Source organism: Cynoglossus semilaevis, chromosome 11 (assembly GCF_000523025.1).
Source record: "Cynoglossus semilaevis isolate Cse_v1.0 chromosome 11, Cse_v1.0, whole genome shotgun sequence".
Taxonomy (NCBI): Eukaryota; Metazoa; Chordata; class Actinopteri; order Pleuronectiformes; family Cynoglossidae; genus Cynoglossus; species Cynoglossus semilaevis.
Window position 1 is genome coordinate 20,131,050 of NC_024317.1, and position 17,848 is coordinate 20,148,897.

At 43.2% G+C, this 17,848-nt stretch overlaps 4 protein-coding genes and 1 long non-coding RNA gene across 8 annotated transcripts in view; 2 read left to right on the top strand and 3 right to left on the bottom strand.

Annotated features, from left to right (window-relative positions):
• Window positions 1-2,014, top strand: part of pltp (phospholipid transfer protein) — a 5,557-nt gene extending 3,543 nt beyond the window's left edge. The window contains exons 8-15 of the mRNA XM_008321226.3: window positions 19-148; window positions 239-298; window positions 398-562; window positions 658-725; window positions 821-863; window positions 966-1,029; window positions 1,492-1,568; window positions 1,691-2,014. Coding sequence (XP_008319448.1) covers window positions 19-148; window positions 239-298; window positions 398-562; window positions 658-725; window positions 821-863; window positions 966-1,029; window positions 1,492-1,568; window positions 1,691-1,756 — 673 coding nt within the window. The 3' untranslated portion in view covers window positions 1,757-2,014. The remainder of the gene's footprint in view (window positions 1-18; window positions 149-238; window positions 299-397; window positions 563-657; window positions 726-820; window positions 864-965; window positions 1,030-1,491; window positions 1,569-1,690) is intronic.
• A 718-nt stretch (window positions 2,015-2,732) lies between these two features.
• Window positions 2,733-7,379, bottom strand: khk (ketohexokinase). Of its 3 annotated transcripts, XM_025060460.1 has the most exons (9): window positions 7,211-7,379; window positions 7,021-7,137; window positions 6,399-6,533; window positions 6,105-6,239; window positions 5,309-5,381; window positions 5,038-5,184; window positions 4,844-4,932; window positions 3,129-3,286; window positions 2,733-3,034 (listed from the first exon to the last, which is right to left on the bottom strand). In XM_025060460.1, the coding sequence occupies exons 1-9, from the start codon at window positions 7,366-7,368 to the stop codon at window positions 2,931-2,933; spliced, it is 1,116 nt and encodes a 371-aa protein (XP_024916228.1). In that variant the 5' UTR covers window positions 7,369-7,379; the 3' UTR covers window positions 2,733-2,930. The 3 variants fall into 3 exon arrangements, with proteins under 3 accessions (XP_024916228.1, XP_008319450.1, XP_008319449.1); XM_008321228.3 differs by lacking the exon at window positions 6,105-6,239 and having other exon boundaries at window positions 7,211-7,378; XM_008321227.3 differs by lacking the exon at window positions 6,399-6,533 and having other exon boundaries at window positions 7,211-7,377.
• A 990-nt stretch (window positions 7,380-8,369) lies between these two features.
• On the bottom strand, window positions 8,370-11,996 carry pnp4b (purine nucleoside phosphorylase 4b). The gene is made up of 7 exons (XM_008321229.3): window positions 11,858-11,996; window positions 10,900-11,072; window positions 10,704-10,807; window positions 10,392-10,567; window positions 9,219-9,409; window positions 8,866-8,945; window positions 8,370-8,557 (listed from the first exon to the last, which is right to left on the bottom strand). Exons 1-7 carry the CDS (start codon window positions 11,878-11,880, stop codon window positions 8,417-8,419), a joined length of 888 nt encoding a protein of 295 aa, XP_008319451.1. The 5' UTR covers window positions 11,881-11,996; the 3' UTR covers window positions 8,370-8,416.
• An 85-nt stretch (window positions 11,997-12,081) lies between these two features.
• LOC112487781 (uncharacterized) lies at window positions 12,082-14,113 on the top strand. The gene is made up of 3 exons (XR_003051202.1): window positions 12,082-12,318; window positions 13,534-13,582; window positions 13,980-14,113. It is a non-coding gene; the product is annotated as an uncharacterized LOC112487781 (long non-coding RNA).
• On the bottom strand, window positions 13,719-17,847 carry LOC103386819 (membrane-spanning 4-domains subfamily A member 4A-like). 2 transcript variants are annotated; one of them, XM_025060461.1, is made up of 8 exons: window positions 16,535-17,847; window positions 16,216-16,418; window positions 16,005-16,115; window positions 15,863-15,919; window positions 15,058-15,201; window positions 14,455-14,568; window positions 14,286-14,357; window positions 13,719-14,166 (listed from the first exon to the last, which is right to left on the bottom strand). In XM_025060461.1, the coding sequence occupies exons 2-8, from the start codon at window positions 16,372-16,374 to the stop codon at window positions 14,110-14,112; spliced, it is 714 nt and encodes a 237-aa protein (XP_024916229.1). In that variant the 5' UTR covers window positions 16,375-16,418; window positions 16,535-17,847; the 3' UTR covers window positions 13,719-14,109. The 2 variants fall into 2 exon arrangements, with proteins under 2 accessions (XP_024916229.1, XP_008319454.1); XM_008321232.2 differs by having other exon boundaries at window positions 16,216-17,847.
• Between the last annotated feature and the right edge of the window lies 1 nt (window position 17,848).

Genomic DNA, 17,848 nt, shown 5'->3' on the forward strand with positions numbered 1-17,848 from the left:
GGATGTTCCAGCGAACAGCGCCGTGGACCCAATAATCAGTACCTACGACAGGATGGTTTACTTTGCTCTGTCTGAGTTATTCTTCGACAGCGGGATGTTTGCCTACTATAGAGCTGGAATCTTCCAAATGGACATCAACCATGAGAGGGTCATGACACACATGCATGGGCGCACTCACTCTCACACACACACACACACACACCAACCTTCTTACCTGTTTTCGTTCTCATCTTTATAGATGTCTAAAGATATGGAGATGCTACTAAGAACAACCTACTTTGGAACCATGATGATGATGGTGAGTAGAACCGTCGTGATGATGATGGTTAGTAGATCCATCATCACAATGATGGTTGTTCGGACTCAACTTCATGTTCCCTTGGTGCATTCTGGGTAGAATCCAGCTTTGGTTGATGCACCGTTCGCGCTTCATATCACCGTGAATTCTCCACCAAAAACTACCATCAAAACGTCTGGAGCAACTGTTGCTGTGAGGGCCATCGTCAAGGTGATGGTAGTGCCTCCCGGCCAGGCCCCAGTCCAGCTGAGCAGCATGACCATGGTAACAAACGCACACACAGACACAGACACACACAGAGAGAGAGAGAGAGAGAGAGAGACAATTGGAATTCACCTGTGTCTTCTTTCCTACAACAGGAAACAAAGTTTAATGCCAAAGTCTCTGTAAAAGAAAAAAGACTTTCTGTTCATGCTGACCTACGAAGGTGAACACACACACACACAACAAATACAGACATGCATATACAGACACACACACACGTGTAGAGACACACACTCACAAGTTTTCTTTCTGGTGCAGGTTTAAAATCTTCTCCAACCAATCTGCTCTGGAGTCTCTAGCTGTGAGTATCGGTTTGACCAACGAGTCTGTCTCTCTCACCCATCTCTTTTTGTCCATCTCACTTGTTTCTCTCTCTCTCTCTCTCTCTCTCTCTCTCTCTCAGCTCATCCCCCTCCAGGCTCCTCTGAAGACGATGCTTCAGATGTCGGTTGTTCCATTGATCAACAGTAAGAAAATGAATTCACCTGTGTTTGAAAATAGTTAACCCTTTCATGCATGACGGTAAAATGTGTTTGAAAATAGTTAACCCTTCCGTGCATGACGGTCACTACAGTGGACAGCTGTGAAAATGTCATTTTCTATGATAAGAAGATAAGGTTTTGATGGCAGTGTTGCATGTAAGCCTCTACAGTGGACGCCTGAGAATCACCCAACACTGCCATACAGTGGTCAGCCTTTGCAACTGCAGAATAATTGTGTCAACATTCAAAAAGGAAATTTTGTGTCTATAAAAACAGAACCAAATCAGTTCTTATTTTTATGTCTAAAAACACATAAAAACACTTAGTTACATTTTTTTAAAACTCAGTATATCATGGGTCATGCATCAAAGGGTTAAATAGCTACATCCAATAATTGTAGTAAATGTGATCTCACTGCGTGTGTGTGTTGTGTGTCGTGTGTTACAGACTGGACAAAAAGAGGCATTCAGATCCCATTGGCTGATGGGATGGAACTAGTTGAAGAAGTCGTTGAATATCACAACGTAAGTTTTATAATACACACCGGTATATATGGATGTAGTCTAAAGAATATTTGAAGTATTTACCGCGTATATACAGTGTAGTACCTCCATCCTGGACTCAACCCTGGCTTTTCTTACATTAGGGTTTCATTGTGATCGGAGCAAATCTTCACTTCAGTAAAGGACTGAGAGATATGATCTCACAGTGATGAATGAACAAAACCAGACTGGATCAGTCTTTATACACCCCCCCCCCCCCCCACCCCACAACCCCACAACACACCCAAACATACCCTGAAAACTCAAGGGCTTTACCAACTGGAGAGTGACATGACATCAACTAAACCCAAACTAACCAGGAAGTGACGAGCGCCGTGTTCGCCATCCCCAGAGTAAAGAACCACGTCAACATGATCACTGGGTTTAAAAATCTGTATTTTCACAAATTAAACATTTATTCACTCTAACCTGACTCCATTGATCTTTACTGAACTAATGCAGTGATTGCATGCACTAATTATTTTCATGCCTTCCTGACCCACACCGCCGTGAATTGAAATACTAATGAGAACCTGATAACGTTTTTTTTTTTGTTTTTTTTTTATCCTATACAAACCACTGTATGCGTTGCTGCCCCCCAGTGACTGGGGGCTTATAATTCATGTGTGTCCATTTGAGTGCCATATTCCAGGGGAAGCCCCTCACACGCCCCTCTACTAATCGAGCTAATCGCACAGGGTGCAAGTAGAGGGTCCAGGCAGAGGTAGACCAGGCATGTCATGGGAAGAATGCAAGAAGGTCGGGCTGGAGTCAGCTGGGGATAGAAAGTCAGGTTCTGGTCCAATGCCTCAAGGAAATAGAGTAGAGCCATGGTCATCCAGGAAGTCGCAAGGGAACAAGCAAAGGTGGCAAACGAGGAGAAATGGACTCGGTGATAGGACATCATCCACAAGGTTCTTACTTGGAAGGACACATAGGATACTCCGTATCAAGGACAAAACAACATAGGCCTCCAACATATCCTGTCATCACTGGGGTGGCATTGGCACTGTCAGGAAATAAAAACTAAAAAAATAAAAACTAAGAAATAAAAATTAAACACCAGCCCAGCAGAATAAGTTCAGGAATCGGAATCAAATGTTTTTTTCTGAGTCATGTGACAACAAGTAGTTGTTTACAAATCAGTGATGTCATCAACACATTTATTTTATTAGTTAGAAAAAAAATAAGAGTGATGTATTTTGGTTACATTCAAAAAACACTGCAGCAGAATCTCAGTCTGTAATCAATCAAATCGATCAATAAAAAGCCGCTCACTCTTTCACTGATCTCTCTCTCTCTCTCTCGGATGTCAACCAGCTTAGAATCCCATCATTTTCTCATTCATTTCTCTCCAAAACATTCACCGATGTTGTCATAACCATGGAAACCACACTTCCTTCCTGCCACTTTGCAGCCAAAGGTCAGCGCTTCCTGCAGAGTGCCACCTACAGGCAGAAGAAGTGTACATGTATTCATGCCTACGTAACAGTAACTCTTCTGTTTAAGTCCGTCCGCTAGACAGTTTTGTAGATGTCTCACCGTTGGACAGGGTGTAGAGGACAGCAGCATTGAACGTGTCTCCAGCACCGAGTGTGTCCACCACAGTCTCGGGAGGAAAAGCATCAGAATGAACCACGATGCCGTCAGGACCCAAAGCATCTGCTCCCTGTTCTGCCCAGGCACAGATCAGAACAGCCCTAACAGACAGAGAGATGAACAGGTCAGAGGGACAGACGGGTTGACCAGCTTAGAGGGACAGACAAGTCACATACAGGTCAGAGAGACAGACGGGTCAAAGACAGGTTAGAGGGACAGACAGGTTGACCAGGTTAGAGAGACAGACAAGTCACATACAGGTCAGAGAGACAGACAAGTCACATACAGGTCAGAGGGACAGATTGGTCGACCAGGTTAGAGGGACAGATGGGTGACATACAAGTCAGAGAGCCAGATGGGGCAAAGACAGGTTAGAGGGACAGATGGGTGACATACAAGTCAGAGAGACAGATGGGTCACAGACAGGTCAGAGGGACAGACAGGTTGAACAGGTAAGAGAGACAGACAGGTGACAAACAGGTTAGAGAGACAAATGGGGCACAGACAGGTCAGAGAGACAGACAAGTCACATACAGGTCAGAGAGACAGATGGGTGACATACAAGTCAGAGAGACAGATGGGTCAAAGACAGGTTAGAGGGACAGATAGAGGGACAGACAAGTCACATAAGACAAGTCACATACAAGTCAGAGAGACAGATGGGTCACAGACACGTTAGAGGGACAGATTGGTCGACCAGGTTAGAGGGACAGACAAGTCACATACAGGTCAGAGGGACAAACAGGTTGACCAGGTCAGAGGGACAGATTGGTCGACCAGGTCAGAGGGAAAGACAAGTCACATATAGGTCAGAGAGACAGACGGGTCAAAGAGAGGTTAGAGGGACAGATGGGTTGACCAGGTTAGAGAGACAGCCAAGTCACATACAGGTCACAGGGACAGACAGGTTGAACAGGTTAGAGAGACAGACAGGTGACAAACAGGTCAGAGAGACAGATGGATGACAGACAGGTCAGAGGGACACATGGGTGACAGACACGTTAGAGAGAAAGACAAGTCACATACAGGTCAGAGCAACAGACGGGTGACGGATAGGTCAGAGAGACAGACAGGGGACGTACAGGTCAGAGAGACAGATGGGTCACAGCCAGGTCAGAGGGACAGACAGGTTCACTAGGTTAGAGGGACAGACAAGTCACATACAGGTCCGAGAGACAGATGGATCACAGACAGGTTAGAGAGACAGACAGGTGACATACAGGTCAGAGAGACAGACGGGTGACAGACAGGTTAGAGAGAAAGACAAGTCACATACAGGTCAGAGAGACAGACGGGTGACGTATAGGTCAGAGAGACAGACAGGTGACATACAGGTCAGAGCAGCAGACGGGTGACGTACAGGTCAGAGAGACAGACGGGGTGACCAGGTTAGAGAGACAGACAAGTCACACACAGGCCAGAGAGACAGATACCCATCTGTCTCTTGGAACCGTCTGTGATCGGTCTGTCTCTTGGACCTGTCTGTGCCAGGTCCAAGAGACAGATAGGTTTAGAAAAATGAGCGAGAGATGGATCACAGACAAGTCAGAGAGATAGAAGGGTTACAGACAGGTCGCGGAAACAGACAGATGACAGACTGGTCAGAGGGACAGTCAAGTCACAGACATGTCAGAGGGACAGACAGGTCAGAGTTTCACCCCTGTTTGACTCGAGGATACAGTCCTTTCACAGCATCTTCAGCGGAATGAAAACCGAATTGACGAGCGACGTCTTTACTGACAAACACCTGACGACAAAATATACAGAAAATAGAAACCATTGAAAGATGAGAAGCTTATGACGATGTATCCCGAGGGTCACGTGGTGGTTGTGTTCATGTTTTGATAGTTACCACGTCTCCGTGAGGAAAAAGCTGGTACAAAGGCTCCCTGGTCTTCTCAATCTCCACGGAGACAGCGATTCTCTGTTGCTGTGGTAACGAGCTGTTGTACTTATCCACCCGTTGGATCATCTTCAGCTGTTCCTCAGCATTCCTCCCCTTTAACAATCATTCAATCAAATAAAAAAAAACAAACAGAATAAATACGAACCAAAACAAACATATCGTTCTGGTGTTCGTGTACGTGATTTTCTTCGTGTTGGTGCCGTGGATCCATTCTCACCTCCCAGTGGATCCACTTGAACTGAGTCAAGTCCACTTTAGTAAAATCCTCAGCTGTGACATCAGGAAGGTTCCTAACAGGAAGTGAGGTCATATTAATGTAGTGGAAATGCTTCCTAATAAGTAATAAGTAATGAGCAGATATGTAAGTGATTTGAAATATATATTAAAATAGGATGTTTACATTTAGACAGATAATAATTGAGCTGGGTGTCCATGATTCAACGATCAGACTCCATTTTTTTGGACTTGGTTTTTTTTAATCATATTTGACTCAGTGATGACGAAGACTGGAACCAATCAGAGAATTTAACACCCAAAATTACTTCTGATCATCAAGATCTGCAGTGATTCATCTTCAATCTTCAATTCAGGAGCATCTTCAGGTGGTTCAACTGTCTTCACTAAAAACCTCTTCCCCAAGTGGAGTTGGCCAGGTCAGGTTCGAACCAGGATTATTCCTTGTTGTTCTCATTAATGAAGAAGGAATATTTATATCAACTTAGTTTAATTTAGATTCAAAATCCAAACAAACTTACCTTAAAACTGAGGCTTAGTTCATCTTAAAGATCAACGAAACTTCAGCCTAATTGTATCCTAGTTAGCATTAGTTCAAAAATTGAAAGATTAAAAACTAAGGTCTGGCATCACGTTAAATGTCATATCTGATTTCCTGTCATTTCGGTAACAATCAAAAAGTAAATCTAGACCTGGCTCCAACCCCAGGTTAGGACTAAGTGATTGAGGTGTTTAGTGAAAACCGTGAAGGTCAGCTAAACGTGGCCAGGTCATCTTACGTGTCAGACAGAACGACGGTTCGAGATCCGCTCGAGAGACAAACCACGCAACATGCACATGGAGTTTGACCTTTGAGCTGCCAGACGACCCCTGACACATCTATGTCATGGCTGGAAAAATCACTCGTGATGAAACTGAACCAGAGAGACAGGAAACTATCAACAAACACCCCGCCCTCCAAAATAAACAAATAGAGGGGAACCACATCCGCTCTGCCCTTCAAAATAAAAGACCTGGTGCCGACATCCTGATGACATTCCTAAGATGGAGAAAGGTTAGAGGGGATCACAAACCTGTTCATATGGAGGATGGTGCGACTTCCTGTTTGGATGTTACTGATGACCATGGACGCTGGTAGGCAGCACTGAGCATGCTCAGTCACCAGCGACACCTCAACCTCGAACCTCTGAAAATCCTCCAAAATAAAACTAATGAGAGGGAACTGTTATTGTCTCCTCATCAAAATAATTGCTGTTAAATGTTAGTGCAAAGGTGCATCACTTCAATTGCATTACTGCCACCTACTGACTCTATTGTTGGCATATTTCCTGGGGTTCATTCAAATGAATAGAAGATTGTTGGCCCCACACTGTAGCATACTGCATATGTCCTGGGGTTCATTCAAATGAATAGAAGGATAAATGACAGTGCAGTAATTTGTCTAAACATGAAGGTACAAATACTGTAGTCCAGCAGGAGGCAGCAACACACTCTGACTCATTAAAGTAGGAACTAGCAAAAAAAAGTGAAAGTTCCCTTGAAGGCTTATTAGAATATGAAAAGATAAAAAAAGGTTGATGACATCACCGTGAAAAACTGGAGATGGACTCTTCTACAAAAACAATAAACGCTCATTTCTGTGGCCTCTCTGGCCTAAGGGTCATTGACTGATTCACACATTGATTTAGTACATACTTAGCCACAGGTCCAGCTGACAATGAACCCATGAAGGCGCACGGCGCCCCCAGCAGGGACAGAACAGTGCAGGAGTTTGAGGCGTTTCCTCCTCGCTGCCAGCGCTGCGACAAACACCTGCACATACAGCAAACCATCAGTGACATCATCAGTGCATCCATACATGAGTGATAGTGTGAGGACAACACACCTGCTGTCGGTGTCTTCTTCAGGATATTTGTCCACCACGTTAATGATGTCCAGACAAACCAGACCAACACACAGTATCTTCTTCTCTCTCGGCTTCCGATCCATGTTGAACTTCACTAGAACGCCAGAAACTTGCTGCACTCTGGACTCACGTGACATCACTTCCTGTTTATGCTGTCGCCTTATCTTTCAGAAACCTTTGAGTCGACTCTATGCTGACCCGTAGTGGTGAATATTGGTCATTACACGATTCCATATATAAAATAAAACCTGTAATACCGTAAGGTAAATGTGAGGTTTCGTTCATACTTTTATGAATTAAAATGAAGGATCTGAACCATCTCTTTATTGAGGCCATGGCTGAAGATTGGGTTGGCTAAAACATTTATTGAGTTTGTGAAGATGGTCATGGCTGAAGATTGGGTTGGCTAAAACTGAGCTTAATTTTCCCACAGTTTTTAGCTTAGTTTGTGGTCTCAGGTATTGATTTTATTTTACATTAAATGTTTTCTAACCATTGGATTGTTCTGCTATATCGTTATCTTTTTTATAGGATTTTCTCTGTTATCAACTATACCTGCTCAGTCTTTCAGCTAACTCTTATCTAATCTGTTTTTCTGGAACACCGTTGATGGGAAGACATTGAACCGTGACTCTGTGAAATGTTTCTAGGGCATCAATGTCAGCAGTCTTCACTGATATTTTGCTAGCAGGAGCTACGTTAGGCTAGATATTCTATCTACGTTTGAGCTTCCTCCTTGACTTCCTTTTCTGTTTTTTTTTAAGTAATTGAGGTGTGTTGTGGCTATGTTTAGGTACAGTATTTTGGTTAGCTTGACATTAGCTAGCTGTTTTGTAGTAATTAGTAATTAGCTCATTCATTCAAATGTCAGCATTGTTCTCTCTCTTTCTCTCTCTCTTTTCATAATGACATTAGACGTAAACTTCTACACAGCTTTCTAGGAACAGTGCTCATGCCTAAAATTATCATCAACTCTGGACTTGGTCAACAGGTGGCGCCGTGCCTAACTTCCGCTATTATCAGTGGAGGGGAGAGAATACTACCAGCGGTTGAACAAGTGACCTTGTTGCTGTACGGCGAGGTCAATAACCACCAGAATGTCCGGGGTCATTTACGCCGTCACAAATAAAGACAAAGATTGTCGGTTCTCAGACTATCACCTTTAATTGTGTTTCTTCACTGGTGTCAGTTTGTGTTGATGTTTTGTTGCTGGAGACGACAGATCAGCTCAGTCACCAGCTTCTGCAGAAGTTTGGCTCTGGTCTTGCAGATGTGAAGAACATCATCGTGGTTCACCTTCTCCTCCCGACTGTAGTCCAAGGACACCTGGGAAGCACGCCGCAGCCCAAGTCAGTATCACGCTGCTGACATTTAATGAACATCAAAAATTGAACTGCCCGCCCCCCCTCTACCACTAAGTGTCGCCAAAGGCCTGAACTGCCCGCCCTCTACCACTAAGTGTCGCCAAAGGCGCTCATTTCATTTTTTGTGTCAGAGTAGACCACATTTGCCTAAAATCTGGCTCAACAATAATCTTCGAAACCAGACTCACAAAGGTCTGCATTTATTGGCTGTGACCATACATGTAACTAGGTTTGTGGTGTGGGGGTCAGACCATTGGTCTGAAAACTGACCATGTTGGTAATGAGCGACAGACCCAGAACTCTGAGTCCACAGTGTTTGGCCACAGTCACTTCAGGGACTGTGCTCATACCTGAAAAACATAGAAAACAAAGAGAGAGAGAGAAAAAAAGAAAATCAACAGCAGTTTGGTTTGAACTGATGGCCTACTCTGCTGTAGGTCAAGCATGCTAATCATTTACTTCAACATGTGGCACCCATGATCCACAACTGCCCTAATCCACTGTCTGTATTTGGGATGGAGTAGTAGAAGGAACCAAATGAACTAGGACCACACAGGAAGTCCTGAATGAAAACCTTTGTCTCACATTTTCAATGTCTCCCCCCTTACTGTCAGCTGTCTTACCCACTGAGTCACAGCCCAGCACCAGCAGCATTCTGGCCTCAGCGATGGTCTCGAAGTTTGGGCCGCTCACCATGCAGTACACCCCCTCCCTGAGGAAACTACTGTAGTCCAGTTCACAGGCAACCTCTGACACCAGGCGCCTCAGGTCCTTACTGTAGGCATCAGACATGGAGGGGAACCTGGTCCCAAACCTAAAGACAGACAGGTCAGGGACAGATGGGTCAGAGACAGGTGAGTCAGAGACAAACAAGTCAGAGACAAACAGACGAGAGACAGACGGGTTCAAAGCAGAGACAGCTGAACAGGCCACATGCAGACACATCCTTCACCTAAACCTCAGCCTTGAACTGATCACATTCAAGAGGGTGAGTCAGAGACAGATGGGTCAGGGACAGATGGGTCAGAGACAAACAGGTCAAAGACAAACAGGTCAGAGACAGACGGGTCAGAGACCAACAGGTGAGAGACAGACAGGTCAGAGACAGATGGGTCAGAGACATGTGAGTCAGAGACAGACGGCCCAGAGACAGATGGGTCAGAGACAGGTGAGTCAGAGACTAACAGTTTAGAGACAGATGGGTCAGAGACAGACGGCCCAGAGACAGATGGGTCAGAGACAAACAGGTCAGAGACAGACACATCAGACAGAGGCAAGTGAGAGACAGACAGCTCAAAGACAAACAGGTGAGAGACAGACAGGTCAGAGACAGATGGTTCAGAGACATGTGAGTCAGAGACAGACAGATCAGAGAGAGGCAAGTCATAGACAGTTGGTCGAAGACAGACAGGTCAGAGACAGACAGATCAGAGACAGACAGGTCAGAGGAAGATAGATCAAAGACAAACAGGTGAGAGACAGACAGGTCATAGGCAGACAGATGGTTCAGAGACCGTTGGTCAAAGACAGACAGGTCAGAGACAGACAGATCAGAGAGAGGCAAGTCAGAGACAGTTGGTCAAAGACAGACAAGCAAGAGACAGACAAGCAAGAGACAGACAGATCAGAGACAGACAGATGAGAGACAGACAGGTCAGAGGAAGATAGATCAAAGACAAACAGGTGAGAGACAGACAGGTCAGAGACAGACAGGTCAGAGGCAGACAGGTCAGAGACAAGTGGGTCAGGGACAGAGTGGTCTCTGACTTGTCTGTCTGTCCGTCTGTTCCTCTCACCTTTCATCATTTGGTCCACACAGTGGGTGTTGTCCAGCGAAGCCTGGCAGATTGATGTGGTCTTTGATGATCATGATGTCACCGACCTTGAAATCTGGACAGATTCCTCCAGAGGCATTAGTCACAATTATTGACTCCACCCCCATCAGCTTAAAGATCCGCACAGGTAAGGTCACCTGAAGGACAGAGACACAGACAGAGAGACCGAGATAGAGAGTGAGATGTGACACAAAATCCCCAATTATAATTGCTTTCTTGTCTCCTCTGTCTCGTCTTCTTCTCCTATTACGAAGATCAAAGGTTAGGACTGACCTGGCACAGCGAGTAACCTTCGTACAGGTGAAAGTGACCCTGCATAAAGACGCACGCGGCGCCATCCACAGTCCCAAACACCAGGCAGCCTTCATGACCTGGGGCTGGGACGAACACACAGGACTTCCTTTGAAATTTGTCCTGGCCACCACTGCTAACAATACTCAGTGATGGTTCGGCCTCGTCCCTCGCTCACCTGTGCTCACAGGGAAGTTTGGAATGTCCTGGTACCTGAAGGTTTGCTTGTTGGAGGCAGCGTCAGCCAGGAGTCCGAGTCCTGAGCTGCAGATGACCGCCACCTTTGGACGGTGCCTCGTCTGGTTCAGGAGCCACTCGGTGGTCAGCTTGTAGTCCTCAAAGGAGCAGCAGCTGCGGAATAACAGCACAGCTGGTTGATTATTGATGATTGATCGTTGAGTAATGCTTATTGATGGAATCAAAGGACACAAACACCGTGTGACAGAAGAACCTAGAGACCGCTGCTTCCCCCCACACCAAAGTTCATAGAGATAATCAGTGATTTTAGAGGACCGTGATGATGCGCTTCATTTGTGATTCTGCTTTTCTCAGAAAAATGATTTTTCAATCCAACGACCAAATCTTTGAACTGAACTGAACTCTGAGAAATAAAGAGCGTCTTTTAAACATTGACAAATGTTCGGGCTGAAGGTCGTTGCTCATGAATCTGCTGCTCTGTCCGTGAAAGAAAAAATAATTAACTGACAGATAGACGGGCTACAGCAGTGGCAGTACCAACGGTAATAACAACAGCAGTAGCAGCAGCAGAATTATCAGCAGCAGCAGCAGCAACAGCAGAAACAGCGGCAGCAATGAATCTCAACTGATCTCATTGTGAAAAAAAAACAAAAAAAAAATCCCAAATGTTTCTTTCATATAACTTCATCGTCCACATGAAAAGTTAAATCTGTCCTCTCTGGTTTTTCAATTCAACTGATTTTTTCCTCTTGGTGATTCTGCTTAAAGCTTTTTCCCCAGAAACCTACTCACGGCCCTGACGTCCGCAAAAACACCTGCAGGTTTTAAGTGGTTAACAACAGAGATTTAGATTTCTATGACAACTGGAGGTCAGTTGAGCTCAGACTACAACGTGCAAAATAATGTATTTGAAAAATGTGGGAAACATCCCGACTTACCAAGAACTCCCTTTGTCGTGCATCCTTCACAATGCAACGAGACTAGAAGAGAGACGTAACCTCAGAGTCAAATATGCCTTTGTCTGATTGGCTGATTCCAGCTGTATAAATAGTACCGGGCGCATGCGACCTTTGATCTGTGCTGACTGGGGCTTGATCCATTGCTTTTAAAGACCACATTTAAAAAGGTTCAGGACTGTGTTTGGAGTCTGGACCAGAGGGAACCACCACTAGGACCTGGGCCTGGGGTCACAAAGTTACAAGCTAAAATACAGGTCATTGACCTTCTTTAAAAAAAAAAGAAGTGCATGCTGTTAAAACAAACCTAAAGATAATGGAGGTCATATGTATGAGGGTTTGTCAGATGACAGTCAGCCGTGGTGATAAAAACTGTTCATTCGGTAGGACTGTAAATTTGAACTTTTTATTTCGAAGCTGAAGTCTGCTCCTCTTCATCTTCAGTGAGTCTCCTCTACTGTTTGTGATTGGAGATTTTTGGAGAGTAAAATATCTTTAGTTAAATTAATACATTTAAAACCTTATTTCAATAATAGTCACCAGGGGGTGCTGCAGTCACCAGGGGAGGACAAGCGTTTACACCCCCATTCACACATATGGTCAGTTTAGAGCAATGGTTGCAAACCCAAACTCACCCACTTTCCCATGAATTGAAATACTATTGAGAACCTGATAATATGTATACAGTAAACCCTTGTTTTTCGCGGGGGTTACGTTCCAAAAAGAACCCGTGATAGGCAAAATCCGTGAAGTAGAAATCTTTATTTTTTTTACAATTAAATACTCAGAAAAAGAAGAGAAAGAACGAACAAACCATTTTACAGTCTCAACCATTTGTTTCACAAATTAAGTAAAATAAAAGTACTTTAGAAACGTTTCAACAAATAACTTCTGTAATGTACTGTCTAAATAATAATTTTAATCATCAACGTGAACAGAAGGCTTCAAATTGCGGAGATTAGCACCGCCCACCGTGAACGGGAGAAAATTAAAAATGATTATGAAAAAAATACAAATTACCTGGTCTTGTTGCGGGCAGTTGCAACCCTTTTTGAATCCTTATTAAAACGTATTGCTGCTGTCTTCCTTATGTTTTTTTCTTCCTTCTTTATGGAACGAACGGAAGACTCATTAATTCCATAATGCCGACCTACAGCCGCATAGCTTTTAGCTTCATTTAGCATGTCCAGTAGTTTTACTTTATCACCGATAGACAGCATCTTCCGCTGCCTTTTGGTCCCTACCGCAGGTACTTTTGCCGGTCCAGAGCGTTTTGTCGACATTATGGGGTTTGATAAACTCGAAATTGCAAGAGAATTTGCACGTACGTAATGTCAATTTGGCAAGCTGTTTTACGTACGTGTACATATTAAACCGCAATTTATTATTATTGGCGCACAGGTAGAGAAGAAGCGGAGTGACTTTTTAGCCAATCAGAATGCAGAACACAATGCACGATGCAAATCCGTGAAGTAGCGAAACCGTGAAAAGTAAACCGCGTTATAGCAAGGGATCACTGTATTATTATCTGTACAAACCACTGTATGAGTTGCTGCCACCTAGTGACTGGAGGCTTGTTATCATCAGCCCCACTATTTGTATTTGAGAAACTTACATAAACTTAGAATTAACTGAACTTACTTTTTTTTTTTTCACAGAGAGACCAGTGCAGTTAGAGCTCGGGATTGAACCTGTGACCCACCGTCTGTAAGGCAACTTAACTAACCAGTCTTTCTCCACATGTTGCTACACTAAAAGAATATTTTTTTATTGTAGATACCTGTTATTGAACGTGGCCCATATCTGTCTATAATGATTGTCCAATCATTATAATCAAACATCAGACTGTTTATTAGCTTAGCAGCAAAAAGAAAAGAACTGTCGGCATCAGCAATTACAAACATGAACCTTTTCATCCTTTCGTCATGCAAGTTGTGAGCTCCCGCGGTCTTCAACGGTTTGGCTTTGATTCTCACAACTCCAGATCACAGATCATTCCATTTTTTTAATTTCCTTAAAATAAGTGAAGGGTTTTTTTTTTTTTTTTGATTTTCTTTAGATTTCTAACTTGTGTCCACATCCGTCCTGCTTCTCTTTACCTCAGGTCTCACGTCTGTGCCCGGTTACAGACAAACACACAAGACATCATTTGATCAGAAATGCGGGCGACGGAGACTTGTGCTGTTGTCCGATTGGACGCAGGTCCAAGACAGACGCGAAGACAGTCAGGAGCTTCAGGGGTTGATCACGGTGCTGTACAATGGAGGTTCAGGCTGACAATTCTGGAACTCCTGCATCCGAAACACACACACAAACACAAACACATGTGTGTACTGTAAATACATTTAAATGTTTTTATATTTTATCTTTCTTCTTTATTGTGTATTTTAAAAAATGCATTGTATCCAACCTTTTGAAATTGAAGTCCAGCAGTTTGACCTCTCACCTCGACCTCATTAGATATAGTCACAACTACAGGTGGCTGAAAGACACAAACGTGTTTAGACAGGCAGGTCGTTGAGCCAGCAGTGAGGTTAGAACACTACAGGCAACAGCCATTCTCCAACTGGTTGACTTACTACATTGTTGCAGTTACAGGTGGCGCTACAGGCATACCCAGCTACAGTGATGGCAACAATCAGCTCCAGCAGATTGAAAACTGCCAGCACACCTGAGATACCCTGCATTCGCAACTGGACAGAAACACAGAAGACAGAACCTCAGCTGAAGAGGACCAGGAGACAGGCCTCAGAAATCAGTGCTTTTAGCGCTCGGAACAAAGTCCTTAAAAAAAAAAAAAACGATTTTAGCTCACAGACCAATGTCAATAGAGAAAATCAGCTCAGACTATAGAGTCTATAGAGAATAGAAAATAAGTGATGGATAAGAGGGGATCATTATTTTTAGTCTACAACAAGCCCAGAATCCTTAGCTATTAAAGACTTTGCTGATATTGATTTTATTGCTAATAATAATTTTTAAAATATTATTATTTTAATAATAATAATAATAATAATAATAATAATATTTTAATATATTATTATTTTAAAATAATATTTTTTTAAAAATTATTTTTAAATTATTTTATTTTATTTTATTGTCTTCTTGTCGTCTTGCGTTTAAATATCCAAAAACCCTCTCCATCGTCGCTGTTGGAAACATGCAGTTTTGCCTTCAAATACCTGATACATGTAGCAATACTCCACGGGACCAAAACCAGGGTAACCATAGCACAGGTAGATAAGTGCGGCGTCCATGGTGTGAATAATGAAGGCAGCGGTGGCAGCGAGAGCAGCAACAACACTGACACCCAGAGCACCCTTGACCTGTGGGGGGCAGCAGAGACACAGCAGTCATCTGGTTAAGTGAGGGCAGTCAAACAATTAAGATTAACTAACAAAAAAAAAAAAGAAAAACAAACTGGATTAATCACAGGATAGGTGTGAATGAACCATATTAAGGATAGATCAACATTTCTAAATATGATTTAAAAATTCAAACTCAAATATGGGATATTAATCTGGAACAAAAGTCCAAAGGTCCGAGTTAAAAATATCTCTTCATAGAGTGTATTTCAGGTCGTCATAACTGTGTCTTGTAGAACGTGTGGCGAGTTTGATTCTATGATTCTCGTTCACGTACAGCAGTGGTTCTAAATGATTTTCTGTCATGCCCTCCCCTTGGGGAAAGAAATGTTTTCACCCTCTCCAACCCTCACGCATTGAAATAATATATCGAGAACCCGATAACATGTATATTTCTATCTGTACAAAGCACTGTATGAACTGCTGCCACCTAGTGACTGGAGGCTTGCTATCACGTCCAGTGTGCCACATTCCATTGGAGGCCCCCTGTGAATTATTCTGCCTAAAATTGTGTCGATTTCATTTCATTCATTAACTACGACTTTTAATGCATTCATTTGGACGGCCCGAGATCAGTCATCCACTACTTGAGTACACACTGAGTTCTGGTGTGGAAACTCACCAGACAGCGATTCAGCCGCTTCCCGGCAGCGACAGTCAGAGATCCCGCTGTGATGTACTGAAACAGAGAGACACCAATGTTCTACAACACCCAGTGGACTACGGTTTCGAGTGAATGATTTGTAGTGCTGAGGTGGACTTACCAGGGCAGCTCCCCAGACAAAGATACCACTGAAAACGCCAACAGAATCTGCCACTGGTGTGGCAGCGATTCCAAACAGCAGAACGATCAGACCCACCATGATCTGAATGACCTGGAGATCAGGAGGAAGAGGATCATTTTATCCTGGGTTGAATGTCTGTCTTGAGTAGAATAAAAGTGTAACCACAACGGTTTTGTCCGTGAAACCTTACCCCGAGCACCTGTGGTCGACCTGCGCTGAACTTCTGGATCATCTTATTCTGATACTGTTGGATTGTAGCACCAGCAGCAACGATGGGATCATTAGGTGCGGGGTGAAACTGGGTGATGATCACTCCCCCTGCCATTCTGTTAGTCTGAGATGAAGACATGCTTCAACTCCAGTGATCTTCTGCTCTTCTGAAACGGCAGCTTCCTGGAAGAAGAGAAATAGAGCATTAGGTTAATGAATGACGAATGCTGACGAGCAGCTGACACTGGTGAGTCAACCAGGAAGTTCTACACTGTGGTCATTAGGACCCAATAACCTACGTGAAACTCTTGGGTTACAAAACCGTCAGGTTTACTTCTCTTTACACCAACACCTGTTGTTCCCCCGCTGCCACTGTTCCCTGTTTGGATTTAGCAGAGTTACACAGACTGACCACCAGAGGCATCAGTGCACCAGCACTTTCTTTCTGAGTGTCTCTGAGCTTAAATAATTGAAAATTAAAAAAAAAAAACTGTGTCAAGAAGAACTTTACCCAACAGACTAACGGAAGGTAAAGGCTAAAAAAAAAAAAAAAAAAAAAAAAAAAAAAAAAAACCCCACAAACAGAATGACCTTAGATGAAGTTTCATTCAAACATTCATTTGAATCGTCAAACAAAAACCCCACTCCTTACAAAAACATACCTGCTCATAAAAGCTGTTGTTTCTTGTTTATTTATTTGGACACATTGATACAGAAGTTTGAACCTTCAGAGGTTCATTTAAAAAAACACAAAGTCCTACAATATAATTTTGATTTTGTTGAAGATGGGTGTGAGAGAGAGAGTGTTTTTTTTTCGTTTGTTTTTTTTTTTTAGAAAAATGACTAAATTTCTCTTAAATACAAACATTTGTCCTGTCGAAATAAAAGTATTTTGTAGCACTGGTTGCAAACGTGAACGTTTCAAAATAAAAGGTGAGGGTCTCTTTGACCTTCATAACCCGCTTTTTTTTTTTTAACATCAGTCCTTTCATTTTATTTTCTCCTGGTTTTTCACCCTGACAACAGGTCCGTGGAGCAAGACTACTGTATAAGGTAATGAACTTTGACCTACGTAACACTAGATAAGGCGAGAGGTGTGTGACTTGATATGTAGAAGCAATCATTAAGCTACTGTACAATGTCCCAGAGGTGAACCAATGAGACGATGAGGTGGTGTGTGACGGGATACATGTGTGTAAACGGCGTGTGAAGTCAAAAACACAGGTACTACATGACCGGTATAATCTAAAAAAAACTGATTTTATTTTTCCATGCTGTGATCAGATGATCTACTCTACGGATTTATAATTGACAGCGCTTTCACGTCCTTCATCCTCAACCAGAAGCCTGGGTGAAACTAAGTGAGGTTTTTAGAAAGAAGAAGTCCCACACTGAGGGGCGGGGCCAACTCTAGACCCCACTGCATCAGTGCATCCATTCCATCTTGTGACTTTGAAAATAGGTTTGTATTTGAAATAACCTCCAAAAAAAAAATGTCACACTTTCTACAAAATTTCCATCCGATCTTTCCGTTTTCATCTGGTTCTGTACTGTTTGGAAAAAAAAACAACTTTTCAACAATTATCTTATCTTATCGGTTAGTCGCTGCTTGG